At 34.0% G+C, this 18816-nt stretch overlaps 2 protein-coding genes across 3 annotated transcripts in view; one reads left to right on the top strand and one right to left on the bottom strand.

The window, feature by feature from the left end:
• The window catches only part of LOC134845744 (uncharacterized), a 33124-nt gene extending 29144 nt beyond the window's left edge, over positions 1–3980 (top strand). For both annotated transcript variants that reach the window (XM_063862806.1, XM_063862805.1), the window contains exons 7-8: positions 3230–3279; positions 3593–3980. In XM_063862806.1, coding sequence (XP_063718876.1) covers positions 3230–3279; positions 3593–3821 — 279 coding nt within the window. In that variant the 3' untranslated portion in view covers positions 3822–3980. The remainder of the gene's footprint in view (positions 1–3229; positions 3280–3592) is intronic.
• The window catches only part of LOC134845699 (cleavage and polyadenylation specificity factor subunit 4-like), a 373809-nt gene extending 360174 nt beyond the window's left edge, over positions 1–13635 (bottom strand). Inside the window, exon 1 of the mRNA XM_063862748.1 lies at positions 13626–13635. The gene's annotated coding sequence lies outside the window, so the exon portion shown is untranslated. The remainder of the gene's footprint in view (positions 1–13625) is intronic.
• Between the last annotated feature and the right edge of the window lie 5181 nt (positions 13636–18816).

Genomic DNA, 18816 nt, shown 5'->3' with positions numbered 1-18816 from the left:
TGAACCAGACGGTGCCAGGTACGTCTTTAGTGATGATTTGGGCCACCGAATTGACAAGTTCATGAATATTTGGCATCTGGTATTTGTTCTTCCAGATTTGCGCGTTCATCGGTTTAGCGTTTAAGGCAAGTTTTATCGAGCCGTCCTTCTTGGCGGTCAGTACGATGGGTGCTATGAAGTAATCGGTTGTACATTTATCCAATTTCTCGATGTGACCTTGTTTTACCAATTGTTTGATCTCATTAGCGACTCTATCCTGGATATGAATTGGGACTTTACGTCCCTTCACTTGACGCGGTACCAAAGGATACTTGAAATTTGTAAACACTTTGTGGTTCTTTGATCTTCCTAATCGATTAAACACATGCATGTATTTTTTGGCGAAGAAAGAGCTCCAATAATCAGAGATAGGATCTTGACTCTGAACTTCAAGTTGCTGTACACGTTCGGCCCTCATTTGGGTGGTCACTACACCCAGTTGTTCTTGCAGGTCTAGACCCAACAGATTTCTTGTTCGGTTCTCAGAGACAAGGAAACAAGCCTCTTCCACTTTCCAACCACTAAACGATACCGGGAGACACACTGAGCCAAGGAGGCGAATCGGCTTTTTATTGTAATCGAAATACAGAGTGTCTATAGGGTACCATGCCACATCTCGAAATTGGAAAGACGGGTTGCGTTGTAATATTAAATCACAAGTACGTTTATTAATAAATGAGACCGGACTTCCAGTGTCGATAGTTGAATAGAAAAAACTCAATCCCGTACGCAGCTGAATACTAAGACTTCTTTGTTTTCCCTTGTTTGATCTGAGGAGCTCAATGCTATTTATCTGAACCGCACTTTCTAGCTGTAACACACTGTATTCAGGTTCGCTATCATAATCTGCATCTATAAAGTTGCAGTCGATTGAGGGGTCTGTCACTGCCTCACTATCATCTACCAAATTGACACGCCGTCTTGATGAATTACAACATTTTGCGAAGTGACCTCGTTTTTTGCAAAGGTTGCATGTAACCTCTCGAGCGGGACACGACTTTCTGTGTTCCAGACTGAAAGGATTGCCACAGTAATAGCATGCTTTGTTGCTTTTATTACTTTGTGTGTTTTGTTGATTATAGTTGTTCTGAGGAGTATTCCGCTTTCCTCTAGATGATTGTATCGAGAAAGTGGGCTCTTGTTTTACCTTGATGCCGGTAACCTGGTTATGCGGGAGTAGTTTTTGGAACTGGGCCGACGTGCTAGCCCCCTTTTCACACTCCAGAGCGAGTTGAAATGTATCCTCTAAGTTTGCTTTTGCTTTAATCAATTGCTGTTGAACATCCACATCACGAATTCGTCCTACGAACAGATCTTTCAGAGTATTCCTCTCTTGAGCACGTGGCCAATTACACAAGGCAATTTGAGCACTGAGACGAGCGTAAAATGAAGAGAATGTATCATTTTCCAACATAAAGATGTTATTGTACAGTTTAATGCGCTCAACAGTATAATCGCGTTCTATCTTGAATAGTACTTCGCAAGCCTGGTGAAAATCCCGAAACGAGGTAACACTAATGTCCGTATGCGGGTAAGAATCCGCGAAGCGTCGCTTTCCTTCGTTTCCTAGAGCGAAAAACAGACGTGACTTCAGGCGGGCTTCTGCTTCGTGATAAAACCAGTTGAGGCCTATTCTAGGGCCTTTCCTTCTGCGCTCGGTATTGATGTCAGTAACACGACGAATCGCTGCCTGATCTCTGAGGAGGCGTGCATCGGTCTCAGCAGCGGTTTCCGTTGCACCTACAGTCTCAGCTTTTGGAGGTGGTTCGTCTATAACCTCCATGGGTTCTGCTAATACATCCTGCGGGTTCAGATTATCTTTTAACCCCATTGCCAGGAAGAATTGTCCAATCCAAGATTCCCAAAGAAAAGGCGAGTTAATCGAAGGTTTTGCCCAAAACGGAGGAATACCCAACAGGTCAGTCCTGTCTTCGTTCACAGGAACTGCTGGCTGCGCCATGACATTTGCCGAGATTTAAAGGACAAAACTAGGTTGTTCGTAATAGTGAATTAGTTGATTAGTTGTTTAGATTCTTGGTTGTTTAGATTTAGTTAGTCAGACTCTGACTAATAGAAATATGTTTAACAAAAGTGTTGAATAAAGTTTACATCTAACAAGCGATGATAAAGAACATAAGAGTGAATCACACACAGTGTGTCACTCAGAAAAGCCAAGCCAGTGACCTTGAGCGGACTGGTATAATATATCTGCAGCATGGCTGCAAAAGGCAATAACAATGAGGTACTAAATGTCGCCTCATTGGCAAAAGGCAATATAACAATGAGGTAGTAAATGTCGCCTCATCACAAAATGTCGCCAAACATAAAATTGCAAATCTCGAATCGGACTTTTCAGCAAACATTTTGTTTAAGTTAACCGGTTTTATGTTGCCAATTTTGCCAAACTGAAATAATTACTGCAGACTTTTTTGGCTTCTTTGATTGCATAGTGCAGGCAGCCAATTCATTTTTAAATTATATCAAATCTATCAAACTTGAGGAAGTGGAAACTTGTGTAGCAAAATTATTTTTTAACACTAAATGCTTTTTTTTTACCTTTTTTACACTTTCACGCTTTAGATATCATTTTAAGTGGCATTTCGGAAAAAGTTTTCAAAATTGAGAAAAAATGGTCTATAGCTTATTTGTAATAACATAAAATTCAGTGATATTTTGCTAAGTGAGTTAGTTACGGACTTAATTGTTGCTTGTTTTAAAAGTAATATAAAATAAGTTGCTGGTCGTTTTTTTTTTCAACTACAAAAGTATATTCGATAAAAAATTTTTAAAGTTTTTTGCTCTTAGTTCACACTAAAACTTAGTTTTTCTACCGACCCTTTTTCAATTGAGATATTGAAAGAATTTCTAGTTTTCTTTCACTAAGTAGCGCCAGCAGATCTTGGTCAATTTGAAAGAAGCTTTTTTTGCATCAATAGATATTGTTGCATCAACACATGCAAGGTCTTGTGATTTAAATGTAGTTTAAGCGTAGTTTCTGAAAAAAAAACATTTAGTTTGATTAAACACATCGAATTGAAACTCAAAATTCTTTCTTTTTTCTTAAATTGAATCAACTTGTAGGTCATAATTTATTTCAGACACCTTAAACCAAATTTAAACCAGACACTTTAAACAAGACATTTTTCTTTTATCCCCATAGAGCCTCTTTTTAATAGTATTTGTTTCATAGGTTGACATTGAAGGCGAGGAGCGAAACAGCATTCCTGAATGGATCCGAAGGTTAGTTTGACAGCTTGTAGTTTCTGAAAAGATACGGCTACTGACTGGTTTAAGAAGCCAGCCCGCTATTGGTACGGCACATCGTTACAGTGCCAATCTCAAACATTTCGTTTCTAATCTAGATTCCTAACATAAGTTCTCTTTACAATCTGCTTTTGGTTTTATCCGCATCCACAAAAACGATAGGACAGTCGACCAATATAAAAACTAGTTTCTTTATCAAATTAGTTACGGGCAACGAATAGATAATTATAATACATATGAATTGCGTATCGAATCGCTTTTTTCCTTAGTTAATTGTCTCTATTTTTAGTGGCTCCTTGGCAAATGTTAAGCAGATTGGGATTGAATTCCACCAGGGTGATAATGGCAAAAATTTCCAAAGCTACGCGGAAATCACCAAACTGCTGAGCCAGCACGGCTTCAAACTCATCTCGTGGGACCCCAACATGGTCGTGACATCCAACCTTAAAAGCGGGCCGTATTCCTGCTTCGAAGTTGTTTTCCGAAAAACTGAACTGATTGACTGTCGTGGAATTTAATATTTTATGTTTTATATTGTTCATGCCAGAATTATTAGGCTTGTTATTCCTGACTGTCATTTTAAAACCTATCATCAAGTTAAGGTTTATAGCTTTTGAATAACAATTTCTTATAACACAAACTAAAGTAAAACTAGCTGAAGTCAATAAATTTTGAAGCTATTTTCAGATTTCTTACTTTCTCCACGTTATGTGAATAGGGATATTTGTCGTCCAAAAAACATTTTAAAAACTGAACGACTAGCCTCAATTTGAAATTACATGAGTTTGAAACGGATTCTTACGCTGCCTACGCTGACCTTTGATTGGTAGATGAACATATTACCTATTCCATCTTATCATCTACCCTTACCATTTTTTGTTCTTTCATGTACTAATTTAACCTGCACGTGAAAAAATCATTTATGGCTAGAGTTTGGGACTCAATTGGGTCGCGAATTCAAGCTATTTGTTGTGAAGACGCAATTTAGCGCTTTGCTATAAGATTGTACGTTATTACTATTAACTAAGTTAATCTGCAGTTTTCACTCAGTTCAGGGTATAATGGATGACAAAAAGTCCGAATTTTTTTGTTTTTTTTTCATTCAGTTTTTTCATTAGAAAAACTAGAACAAACAATTAGAACAAATTTTTTTCATTAGTTTTTTTGCTAGAACAAAAACTGAATTAAGTTTCCACTACGCAGATGTCGCACTTTCATAATTTGTGGCCACAACCATACTAAGAAGCAAAAAGCAAAAATGGAAATTTTTAAGAAAGCACTCCCACAAATGCAAGGTGACAGCTATTACATTCGGCAATGATCTGTTTTCCTCATGCAAAGATCACAGCATCAAAGTCTTCCCTATTCAATCCGACGCACAAAATCTTGTTCAGTAGATGAAACAAGACAACAAAATACAACAAGTCCCGGTAAACAGCAGTATAATTACAACCTGCCTTCGACCCGTGGCCGACAAAAAAGCAGTGCAATTAGCTTTACCTCCTCGATCTGCAAAATGCAGGTCTGTAAACTGGTGAAAAGTAGCAGAAAGCTTTTCCACTCCGCCAATTCTGAGTACTATAAAATTTTAGCACTAAATTCGAATCTGAGGCCAAGCTACAATTTGCAAACACAAGCAAATAAAACCTTACAAATGAGATTAGCTTATGAAAGTTCAAAAAAAAGTTACACCACCTTAAAACTGTCTCTTGTTCTTAAAATTTCGCTGAAAAATCTTGAAATTATTATCAATTTCAACGAAAACTGATTGTTTTTTTCGCAGTATTTGCTGTTTCGTGGTTTGAGAGCACAGTTTGCCTTGCTCTTCACATTTTAATTTCTTGATTCCACTTTTAAAAACAAAAAAAAAATGGTATAACGCAAAAAAATTGCGTGCTCAAACTTGGACTTCCTTCAGAAAATATAAACAAGTTAAAAAAGTCAAGAAACGCAAGAAAACAGAAAAAAAACAGCTTTTTTTCTAAATTTTTTTGATAAACTAAACAAAATTGAAAAAAAAAATCGTTAGGTCATTTTCTGATCCGCAGGTAAAACTTGAAATTGAAATATACTTTCAAAACTAGGAAAGTAAAGTTTTTTGTGACGTTTTTACCATTTGATGTTTGATAGCAGAGATTGTTTTTCTTTTAACAAAGTAATGGAGTTAAACTTGCAAAAAGTCAAACCGCGAAAAATCAAAGTTGGGCGTGAACAAATTTTAATTTTTAAACCTTTTTTCTGAAAAAATCATCACGTCTTATATAAGTATCTTTACTCCGTTCATTGACTCTTGAAAAAACTAAGAAAAACTCAATACTTTAAAAAAAAGTCTGCCCTTTTTTAATTGACTTTTGAAAAAACATTGAAAACTGAAAAATATTACGGGAAAACAGTTGCTCCAATTTCTTGCCATTGCGCCTTATCAGAGCAAGCACAGAATGTTCGGACTGCCTTCAAAAAGATCACAAACATTTTTTTTTCAGATTACTATCGTTTCATGTACGTGGCGATAGAACTATACAATTATGTAAGAATAAGTGAATAAGTCATAACTGAGTTCAGCTTTCTCCAAAAAAGTAAATAGACAAGAAAATCGAAAAAAGAAATTAAATGAAGCTTCCAAAACTAAATTAAAATTTTGGTTAAATCATTTTTTTGCCTAAATTATTAAGTTACTTTCATAACAAAGGTTACTCGATCGCTTTACTCGCTCGAAATTAGACGAACTCAAAAATTTGGAACCTGTTTTTCTAAACGCAGAACAACTTTCTGAAAGTTACGTTCAACTCCCGACTGAAAAGATTTTAAAAAATGATTTATCACTCGACCCAATGCGATGGTTATGAGGTACCTGATCCCACGGGGGAAAAAGTGAAAGTTCCTACCAATTTTCATAAGTGGGAAAGAAAATTGGGTCAAAAGAGAAGTTTAATTGTGGACACCTGTAAAGCATTCGCTCGAGTATTAATTTGCTTTTGGAGTGGTCGACATTTTTGAAAATCATTTTACATCAACGTTTTAAGCGAATAAATTTTAAGCGATTGCCGCAAAATATTGATTTATTGCGCCAATACAATAAAAACATAGCATGACAAGTAAGTGGATATAAAATGAAACCTAAAACGTTCTAAAAGCTCAAAAAAACTAGACCGACCACTTTTTTCATATTTGTCGATAATTGTCAAAAAACAATTCCTTTTGAGAACATAGCCAACAGAATTTCGAGTTAAACAACAATCAAATTACAAAAGTTTTAAATTAAAAATTACATCAAAAATATATCAAAGCACTGAAATTCCAGCAGCTTTTAAAATTGAGACTTTTTTGCTACAGTTGAATCAAATTGGAAAGAGGCGGCAGCTCGCATCAGGCGGCTGCTTGGTTTTTCTGACTCTGGTCTGTGGCGTAAGGTTCGGTCTAAAAAATGATGAAACTTTCCAAAAAAAATGATAAGTTCTGAGTTCGAATTGGTTTTTTCTAAAAATCATCCCCCCACACGCTATGCAGAGTGCAAAACTTATATTTCGCCTATTAGAAAATTTTAATTAGTCTAATTAGCATTTTAAGGTCCAATTTAGAATGATTTTCAAGAGGAATTAAAATTCCGCTTACGCGTTAAAAGCCCGAAAAATCTCGCGTGTAAATTGCTCCAAGTTGGCCATCTCTAAACCATCATAATTAACAAAAATTGATCACAGGTAAAATATCTTTCTGACTTCGATCTTCGCACAATGATACTTTTAAGATGATATAAAAAGATCAAAAAAACTAGTAAAATAACCTGCAGTAGTCTATGTCGCGACAAACTAGCGCGGGGGGATGCTGAGCCCCGTGTATTAAGATGGGCTATAGAGTATCCGGTCAGCACCCTATGTTTCAAAAGATCGGGTATAGATTTGCCATGTATTAAGAGATGCTATAGGTTTCAGAGTTTCAGATGTTAAAATGGTAGGTTTCGAAAAAAAAATTGATTATCAAAGAATTTTTGGCGGCCGATTTTGCCGATTCAGCAATGTTTAGGATTCTGAACGTTTTCTTGATCAAAAATAATAGATTGTTAATCTAAGCGCAATGTTTAAAAAGAACTGTTGAAAAAAAGTCAAGTACGGAGAAAATGTTTTATTTTACAGCATCGTATATAATTTTACAACAATCTTTTACAGATTCAGAGGTTTAGTATGTATTCCATCTCATTGAACTTCCCATTCAGGGTAAAAATAGCTCAGTCCCTTTTCAGTTTATTCATAAGCTGCAACTGCATGGTTAATTGTTTTAAGCCCTGTATTAGTTCACTTCAGACTCACTGCCTCGTTCAGTACATGTCGATGCTTTGCCATCGGGCCATCTCCAGAGTCTTCTAATACATGTTTGCTCAGTAATTTACTGCTAAGAATATACTTTCCATTTTTAGTATATTAACATCAATAAGTTTTACTAGAAAAAGACAGCCTTTCAATGATTCTGAGCTCCTCTTGAACAATCATGATTCTCTATTGTCATGTTTATCATATTTAGAGCAGCAAGTACGGGACAAAAAAATGTTTTTCGTATCTGCTCCAAATTGTCTCGAAAACCCTTGCTTCGCTTTTCATTCCATTCTGCTCATTTGCTGGGAAGAATACACTCATTTTAATCTCTTTTTGCCAAGTCCAAATAGACGGATCCTGTATCCATTTCGAGTTCTTCAAATTTGTTGACATCGCAAAATTTATCAAAAAAGTTTTAACAAAACTCCAACATTCTCAACTTGACATACGGTAGTATAAAGAATCTTACTATAACCGATTCACGATGTTATGTATCAGGTTTAACAAGCTTCATCGCAAGCAAATCTTTAGCTACAATATTGAGTCACTGAACGAATTGGTTTTTGATAGCTTTATGGAACTTTTCGTTAGCAAGATATTTTGTCATTGTATGTTTTGATCTAGCAATTATTTGATACTTATAGAAACTATTTCCTAGCACTTTCATTCTTTCAGCTACCACACCATTTAGGGGATTCTCATCGCCAGCTCGCCGAGCATCAACAACAGTTCTATTGAAACTATTAAAAACTTTTCGCGGTGAGTTCTGTACAAATCGATGAATTTTTGTACATTGTAGTCCAACATCCAAGTAAAAGTTGAAAATTGTTATAAGTGCTCCGTTTCTTACATTGAAGCTCGGTACTATGCTTTGCTGCGGTTGCTTTAACAAATCGTTTTCTTCGGCGTATAACTTCATACATTCCCCAAAATCGTTTCTGTTAATATCAATATTTTTTAAAATAGGGGGAAGCTGGAGAACTTCATTTTTAGTTCATCTAGAAAACTCAGATCGCATTGTACATAGAGAAACATTGTTCAATTTCTTTTGTTCTGCAATAGTGAATTGGAAGAAAGAGGCCTTTTGAAGGGAGAATGAGTTCTAAAGTAATTTTTCACGTTGTTTTTAAATTTATATACTAGCTACATTCCCAGATTTCTTCATTGGAGTATCCTTTATCTGTAGTGTAATTTTTTCGAAGCTAATCTATTTCTTTTTTCTTGGTTCCTTGTTTAAAATCATCAGCAGTTAGGCTAGTTCTAGCTTCTTGGCAGAAATGGAAACAACATACTATTGCTTCAAAAAAAGGCATATAATGGTTGCAAAAACAATCAACACTGAAACAATGTAGTAGCTTTGAATTTTACATTCACTTCTGGTTGCTTGACAAAATGAGATGACTATATTTTCAAACATACGAAACCAATTTTGCTTTGCCTTGATTTTTTGTGTTTCTTCATTGTAGTTCTATCTGGTATACAAGCCTGTGGGAATATCCCGACACCTAGAATAAGGATATAATGAATGGCATCAATCACAATGGTTGATACAAACAAGTTGTCTGATTTTCGAATAAACGTCTCGTTTGCTATTATTTTCCTTGTGAAAACAATTGAGGGACGACCGGTCACATTTCCGTATTTTTTTCAGGCAAGTCACTACCACTCGAGAAGAAGGGGTAAAATTTATAGTCGGTTGACTTGTGTAGACAAAGATTAGCTAAATTTGGCAGTGTGCAGCCGAGTTTTAAAAGATCTATCCCCCTTTCGTGATAAAATTCATTCTTTTTTTGCATCGCTTTAAGGGTAGAAATCACATCTTTGTTATTATACAACTGTATAAAATAGCGAAATGTGGTCATATTTTCCTGTTCCTGGTTAGATTTCAAGTAGTTGTAATTTTCCAGTCCCGTAGGTGGTTTGGTTTTTTAACCAAGCTTTTTCATGGTTTGTTTTTCAGTTATACTAGTGCTAAGAAGTTTATAATAACCGTCAAAATTTTTATCGAGAGGGTTGCTATTCTTCAATTTACTGTAAAAATCATCATAAGACGGTAGTTGTTCATCGACCTGGTTGGGAGTATCATACCACTAGTATGGAAAAAATGCTTTCATATCACTGGCGTTGTAAGCATTTAGAAAAGGGTCTAAAGTAGTAGCTCCAACCAAAAACTTCATACTGTCGAGAAGCTGAAAGTCTCCAAATCTAAAAGAAACAACGTCGTTGGTTTTATTGAAAGCTGCAGGTTCATTCTCCTTTTCGTTGATTAGGTAGTGGATGAGATATGATTTAATGAGAATTATATAATACCTAGCACTTTTGAATCCAAAACTGTGTTGTGTATTGAGTATTGCGTACCTCTCTAGATATTGCATCAAATCGATCAATTGACTTTTTGAATAATTAGAAAGTAAATGGATGCGTCTGTTTTTCCTCATCCCCAACACAATCGCCTTCGCATTCTCTTGCTTCACTGTTAATTTCAGTTTCAAAAAAACTTCATCGCATCTCCGCCTGAAATTTTTCAGCATCAATAATGAAGGTTTGGTGATACTTGTCACTCAAAAACAAGGGGTTGTCTAGCAAATTGAAAGAGATTGACACTGATATGGGTTCATGCTTTCCGATCCAGGTTTTTTTTTCTGTCTGTTTTAACTCCGATTCTGTCGGTTTTAACGCAAACTGATTCAAAATCCAAAAATGTGACTTTTTGAATGAAATTTGTTCTTTGGTATACTAAAAGTTGAACACCTCCAGTTTTTCAAATAACGTCTCCCTTAAAGTGCAAGCACTTTTGGAGTAATTATTTTTGACTGGTTCTTTGCAAGAAAAAAGATGAAATTTGAACTGGTCTGCTTCGTGGAAAAATATATTGCAATAAGTTGAACATCGGAAACAATTGAAAAATTCGTCGATCTATTGACGAAAGTAATGTGGTTGCTGTATCGTAAAGGCTTCACTGTATTCTCAAATTTACCGATACTTCTCTGAGCTAATTCTCTCAGGAAGTGTCTGTCCGTCTTCAATTTCACTGAAGATATTGTAGATAAAGATGTTTTCTCTAATACATCCTCAATTATCGGCAAAATATCAATCGAAACTTAAAAAAATTGTTTCGGATCACATCTGGATTTTTTAAGAAAATCGATAAAAATCTTGGAGGTTGATATTAAAACATTTTTTGTTCTGCAAGTTCTCGGAAAAAACAAGTAATCATTGTATGGCTGATACTTTGAGCCCAAAATCAAACCATTTACTTGATGTTTTCTTAGAAGTGCTTCGAAAATCACTGAATCTAGACATCCTGTAGGTACGTTTATGAATAAAGTCGCGAAAAAGATCACAATAGTGATCAAGTCAATCGCCTTTTGTGTTTTGTCTATCTTGTTTACAAATTTCATTAATATCTTGGTTATCGACCGTGTTTTGCATAGAAGTCAAGTCTGCTTAACTGCAAGAAAAAATTGATTTATGATATTCATCTGCTTCTAAAAATGTAAAAAATTCTATAAATCTAATTTCTATAATTCTAAAAAGTTGCTTTTGCTGCGCAAAAAAGTTTTTCAAAAACTTGATCTAGTTATTCATTAACTAGATTGAGATCTAGTATCGAACGCTGAAAATTGAATGCCTTGTGGCGTTAAGTTTCCATCTCAGTATCCTTCAAGACGTGTTGCCAGTCATTTAACTCATCTCGTAGCTGTTCACTATCCTCCTCGTTTCCCAAGACTTTATTCAAATCAGCAACAGAATCACTCGTTTTCCTCGCTTTCAACGCGTGAACTTTCTTGCGATGTTGTTGAAGTGAATAACAGCTACACAGTTTACACACGATACTTACTCTGTTGATTTTGCGGTTGAATTTACGTGCTTCTTGCTCGTATGGAAACTCATTTGTTGCTTGTTGTTATAACAAAAATTACATTATGTACGAGAAAAAAACTCTTCGCGCACAACTCTTGCGATGTCGAGCTGCATCGAATCTCCTGTAATCTTTGTCACTCTTCTGCCATTTCAATTTCTCATTTCTGTTGCGTGAATGCATCTGAAAAAAAAAGATAAAGATTTAGTGTGTAAGAAAAAACTTTATTTATTCTCAAAAATTTGGAATTGATCAAACAGTCGTATGATAATATATCAAAGACTCTTTTTATCCCCTTTCCGAGTCACAAATTTGACAAAACTATCCAGCAAAAATATTTGTTCCTTCATTTTTTCATAGATTTTCAAAGTTCAAAGTCATGCATGATCAGAATAAGATTTTTAAAGGTTTGCTTTGAAAAAATCATCTACTTCGATTTATTCTCTCAAATTTATATCAAAATCAAATAACTTGGCCATCTTCTCGAAAATCTGCATTTTTTCATTGATTGTATACGAAAAATTCAATTGGTTTCAAGCACAAACTTGCAGAAAAGCTTCTTGTTATAATTTTCTTTCTGGTGTTACTTATATCGACGATATTTCTTATTTTCACAGCAAATAACTTGAGGTCATTTTTGCAACTTCCATTGTGCGTATTTTTTTTAGTTGGGAGATTTGAGTCCTTAGAAGGTAAACTTACCTCTGATTATTGACAAAACCAGAAGAAAACTGGGCTTTTTTCTGATTGGAAACGACAAATTGTAAAAATCCCGTAAATGGAACTTCATTTCTGATTGGATGCGAATTTTAATAAAAAGTTTTCCTGAAAGGAAGCTGAAATCCGATTGAACACGACTACAGACCAGATACTATATATTATTGGGGTGACTAAATATGGAATATATAAAATTCCAATTATAACTCTACTTCCTTTTATGTTAATTGAAATACTCATACTGTTTACTTCTATTTTCATTTAGTCTCAATAACATTTCTCCTACTTCTCCTTATTTGATCAGTTTACTCCTCTAATCAAAGTGTACTCAAGAAAAACACCAGTTCCAATTATACTGATTTTTCTAAAAATCAAACAAGGATTAGAGGATTTGTTTGCCCCTAAAAATCCTATAATGGGAAAACTAACTTCGAACCCTGCTTTTTTTTGAACGCTAAAAATTGCTATTCACAATACTGAAAAGCTTATCTTCAATTCTATATTAGAACTCACTTCTGACAAAGAGTCAAAAATGAATCAGGAGCTTGCTAACGGCAACAAAGTGTGTGACATAAATACAGAAGACAAGTTTGTGTCACAATCTAGAGCAAAATTGTTAACAAGCCTCCCTAAATTCAAATTCGACTCTTTACTGCAAGAGAGAATGAAGCAATAAAAGAGGTTGCTTATGTCAGTTAGATTTTGAACGAAGTCAAACAATTGTCACAAATTTTGGGAGACTTCGTTTGCTGAGAATTTTAAAGTACAATAAATTGTGTTATTTATGGTTTTTTTTATTTTACATTTTAAATAACTATCCACTGAAAGCAATTTTCTTTCAGTATTTGAGTTGAACAGTATGAGTATTAAGGAATAATTTTCTTTAAATGTCAAAATTTTTGCCTCGTCAATATATGCTTTGTTTGATTGTTAGTCGTTTTGATCAAAAAAACTCCAGAGAAAACAGTTATTGTAATGAGTCTGGTTGTTTTGGATACTGAATGTACTGAAAACAATATAGTGAAAGAGATAGGAGTTTATAATGATGTGAAAACTGTAGGATATTTTTTCTTCCTCCAAAAAAACTCAAATCAACATCCCAATGTACTTGGTGTACGAAGCATACTCAGGGAATCAGTTGGAGAAGCCGTTACAAAACATAAACTGAACTTGAAAAAATGTTTTAAAAAATTTAGTAACATCAGAAACGGAATTTTTTGCAAAAATCTATCAAAAAAGTAAAACTCTGTCAGAAATTTTGAAATCAAAAGTTACACACTTGGATGACTACGCATACCCAAAAATTCAGAATTTGTTTTTCTAAGATGAAGAATATGATTAGAGGTAGAGCAACTACCCATTTTGTCATGCAAAAAAATTTCACTGACTACAAAAAAAAGTTTTTGCATACGAAACGTGGACTTTAACGAGACGTTATTTAATAAGATTTAAATCATAATATTACTATTGTATTACTTTTTTGAACTTCAGCTAAATGTCTTAAACTACTTTTTTTTTCTAGAAATGGCAGATCAATCTCACAAGCCCATAGTCTTAGAAAATTTGGTTTGTGATGAAGAAAATCATGAATGAAAATCCTGGAAGCTGTTTGGACGTACATGTAATAGGTCTAATTTAGTTTTTCTTAGCCGATATTTTGTTATAGTTTTGATGCTAGTATGTGCAATTGCTCGAATATTGTTATCCACAAAATGTGAAGAAACGTCAGTTTTGGTAGCTATCTTATCAATTACAGACGATTTTGTTTTACCTTCTCAGAAGTTATGAATAAAATAATATCTAAAAAAAGAAATTTTTATTTCCCTAGTTGGTCCAAGTGGATCTGGAAAATCTTATCTTCTTTGATTGGAAGAAAGTTGGTACTTTTCAACCAGCATTTGACAGAAATTTCTACTATTCTCAACATTAATATCAGTTTTTTTAGATTCAAACGCAAAGAAAAAATTAAAGATTCAAACGCAAAGCGTTTTAGATTCAAACGCAAAACTTATCCAAGGAGTAGATTTTGACTTGACTGAAGATTGTTCTAAAAACGGAACTAAGAATCTGCTTATTTTGATGACACAGGGGTCTGAAAACAAAACACACCAAGCACAATTTATTTCATCAAGGCAAACTGGTGAGAGATGTAGATATACAAAATAAGCACATAGACTTGTTTCCAAACAATACATTAAGACAAACTAGGTCTAGGATCTCAATTAAAAGACTTGTATCAAGATGCATTGTCGGTTTATTATGGTCATTTAACTGTTTTTTAACCACAAAAACAGATGATTCACTTAGAAATTGGTCTGATAATCGTTCAGTTCTAGCGCAGTTTAATACCAGCTGGAACAGAGACAAAGTTTTTGGACGATGAGCACCCAATACGTCTCTATTCTCCCAATATTTCAAAAATTTTACCCAAGACTTCGAAAACATTTCATTCTCAATCGTCCAAACGATTTCTTTCGTTTTCTGAGCGAGTGTTTGGTGAGCATATTAGGAGGAGAACTGCAAGAACATCGGCAAAAAAACGTAGTTAAATATCGAAGAGAGATAAGTTTCAGACAAAAAAGAACTTCTGTACACAAAAGAAGAACTAATTTGGAGATTTGAATCCTTAAAAGGTAAACTTACCTCTGATTATTGACAAAACCAGAAGAAAACTGGGCTTTTTTCTGATTGGAAACGACAAATTGTAAAAATCCCGTAAATGGAACTTCATTTCTGATTGGATGCGAATTTTAATAAAAAGTTTTCCTGAAAGGAAGCTGAAATCCGATTGAACACGACTACAGACCAGATACTATATATTATTGGGGTGACTAAATATGGAATATATAAAATTCCAATTATAACTCTACTTCCTTTTATGTTAATTGAAATACTCATACTGTTTACTTCTATTTTCATTTAGTCTCAATAACATTTCTCCTACTTCTCCTTATTTGATCAGTTTACTCCTCTAATCAAAGTGTACTCAAGAAAAACACCAGTTCCAATTATACTGATTTTTCTAAAAATCAAACAAGGATTAGAGGATTTGTTTGCCCCTAAAAATCCTATAATGGGAAAACTAACTTCGAACCCTGCTTTTTTTTGAACGCTAAAAATTGCTATTCACAATACTGAAAAGCTTATCTTCAATTCTATATTAGAACTCACTTCTGACAAAGAGTCAAAAATGAATCAGGAGCTTGCTAACGGCAACAAAGTGTGTGACAGAAATTCAGAAGACAAGTTTGTGTCACAATCTAGAGCAAAATTGTTAACAAGCCTCCCTAAATTCAAATTCGACTCTTTACTGCAAGAGAGAATGAAGCAATAAAAGAGGTTGCTTATGTCAGTTAGATTTTGAACGAAGTCAAACAATTGTCACAAATTTTGGGAGACTTCGTTTGCTGAGAATTTTAAAGTACAATAAATTGTGTTATTTATGGTTTTTTTATTTTACATTTTAAATAACTATCCACTGAAAGCAATTTTCTTTCAGTATTTGAGTTGAACAGTATGAGTATTAAGGAATAATTTTCTTTAAATGTCAAAATTTTTGCCTCGTCAATATATGCTTTGTTTGATTGTTAGTCGTTTTGATCAAAAAAACTCCAGAGAAAACAGTTATTGTAATGAGTCTGGTTGTTTTGGATACTGAATGTACTGAAAACAATATAGTGAAAGAGATAGGAGTTTATAATGATGTGAAAACTGTAGGATATTTTTTCTTCCTCCAAAAAAACTCAAATCAACATCCCAATGTACTTGGTGTACGAAGCATACTCAGGGAATCAGTTGGAGAAGCCGTTACAAAACATAAACTGAACTTGAAAAAATGTTTTAAAAAATTTAGTAACATCAGAAACGGAATTTTTTGCAAAAATCTATCAAAAAAGTAAAACTCTGTCAGAAATTTTGAAATCAAAAGTTACAAACTTGGATGACTACGCATACCCAAAAATTCAGAATTTGTTTTTCTAAGATGAAGAATATGATTAGAGGTAGAGCAACTACCCATTTTGTCATGCAAAAAAATTTCACTGACTACAAAAAAAAGTTTTTGCATACGAAACGTGGACTTTAACGAGACGTTATTTAATAAGATTTAAATCATAATATTACTATTGTATTACTTTTTTGAACTTCAGCTAAATGTCTTAAACTACTTTTTTTTTCTAGAAATGGCAGATCAATCTCACAAGCCCATAGTCTTAGAAAATTTGGTTTGTGATGAAGAAAATCATGAATGAAAATCCTGGAAGCTGTTTGGACGTACATGTAATAGGTCTAATTTAGTTTTTCTTAGCCGATATTTTGTTATAGTTTTGATGCTAGTATGTGCAATTGCTCGAATATTGTTATCCACAAAATGTGAAGAAACGTCAGTTTTGGTAGCTATCTTATCAATTACAGACGATTTTGTTTTACCTTCTCAGAAGTTATGAATAAAATAATATCTAAAAAAAGAAATTTTTATTTCCCTAGTTGGTCCAAGTGGATCTGGAAAATCTTATCTTCTTTGATTGGAAGAAAGTTGGTACTTTTCAACCAGCATTTGACAGAAATTTCTACTATTCTCAACATTAATATCAGTTTTTTTAGATTCAAACGCAAAGAAAAAATTAAAGATTCAAACGCAAAGCGTTTTAGATTCAAACGCAAAACTTATCCAAGGAGTAGATTTTGACTTGACTGAAGATTGTTCTAAAAACGGAACTAAGAATCTGCTTATTTTGATGACACAGGGGTCTGAAAACAAAACACACCAAGCACAATTTATTTCATCAAGGCAAACTGGTGAGAGATGTAGATATACAAAATAAGCACATAGACTTGTTTCCAAACAATACATTAAGACAAACTAGGTCTAGGATCTCAATTAAAAGATTTGTATCAAGATGCATTGTCGGTTTATTATGGTCATTTAACTGTTTTTTAACCACAAAAACAGATGATTCACTTAGAAATTGGTCTGATAATCGTTCAGTTCTAGCGCAGTTTAATACCAGCTGGAACAGAGACAAAGTTTTTGGACGATGAGCACCCAATACGTCTCTATTCTCCCAATATTTCAAAAATTTTACCCAAGACTTCGAAAACATTTCATTCTCAATCGTCCAAACGATTTCTTTCGTTTTCTGAGCGAGTGTTTGGTGAGCATATTAGGAGGAGAACTGCATGAACATCGGCAAAAAAACGTAGTTAAATATCGAAGAGAGATAAGTTTCAGACAAAAAAGAACTTCTGTACACAAAAGAAGAACTAATTTAAGTTCAACTAGAGGGTTACAGTTGTTATCTCTATTTTAAGTTCAACTAAAGAGTGGCAGTTCATATTTCTATTCAATGCATTTGTCGTTAAACGATTGACAGAGATTGGAACAGTTTGTTTTAATTCAGTAATCAGCTTAGCATCACAAAGTACCCATCCAAGGAAACAAAAACTGAAGAAAGAAAAAGAGGAGATTGTAACAAAAAATTTTGATTTTGTTTACAGTGCTGTAAATGCAAGATTGAAAACGAGTAAGAGTAAGCACATTATTGATTTATTTTTGAATTCTCCAAAAAATAAACTGAGCCAGTCAGAAAACATCCTACTAGATAATCGAGATAGAAACTACACTATTCGAGACGTTGTGCGCGCATTAAAGCGATAAAACATGCGTTTTTTAGATGTTTTTTCACTATTTTGGAAGAAACTCAAATTCCATCTAAACTTGTTATCAACAAAAATACCAAAGCAACAAACAGAGAAACTTGGATCCCTTTCAAAATCTGAAATGGTAAGACCAAACAGATTGTATTCAATGGGTAGAGCTGCATACGGATCTGGGCAAAACTTGAGTAAAACAAACGGTTTATCAAAAAGTAAACTAGTAACTTTTTTTAAACCCAGACATCTTATACAAAAATTGGTCCAACAACAAGTTGTTTCCGATGACTTCAAGCTTTTTCTGAGTATATCAAAGAAACCTAGTGTATGAACTTGGCTTTTGTAGACAAGTTAGCTAGTTAAAACAATGGAGTTAAGTATTGCTTAGTTGCTGTAGACAATTTTTTGAGATTTGTCAGAGTTCAAACAATGAAAACACAGTATGCCAAAATCACTTTGCAAGCTATCAAAAAAAGATTTCTCGAAAAAAGCTTAGAGTTGATAAGAGAACAGAATATGAGGGAACTTGCAATTGTTTTTGCCAGGAGAAAGACATTGAAGTTTTCTCAACATTGAGTAAGACAGAAGCTGAATTTGCAGAGAGAGCGATTCAGTCTTCAAAACATATAATAAATCGTTATAGAAAAGATTATGGTAAAAAAATTGTTCCCAAACTGCAAATATTTGTTTCTACAAAAACATTCGCACAGATTACTCAACTGGAAAATTTCTGAGAGATGTGAAAAACAATGGCTAATGACCTAGTTTCTAATGCTTCTTTCAATTGTTATCCGAACGTTAGTCTTAGTTTTTTTAACAAATTTTTTACTTGAACAAATACATCTTAAAGGAGAATGGGAAGTCATCATTTCAGAAATATCGTACCATTCATTGTACCAAAACGTGACTGAAGGATAGTTTACTTTCATATATGGGAAAAAAAAATCTGGGAAAAAAAAGAAAGACTGAACCGAT

The sequence above is a fragment of the Symsagittifera roscoffensis genome, chromosome 5 (assembly GCF_963678635.1).
Source record: "Symsagittifera roscoffensis chromosome 5, txSymRosc1.1, whole genome shotgun sequence".
Taxonomy (NCBI): Eukaryota; Metazoa; Xenacoelomorpha; order Acoela; family Convolutidae; genus Symsagittifera; species Symsagittifera roscoffensis.
This window is presented reverse-complemented; position numbering and strand designations above follow the sequence as displayed.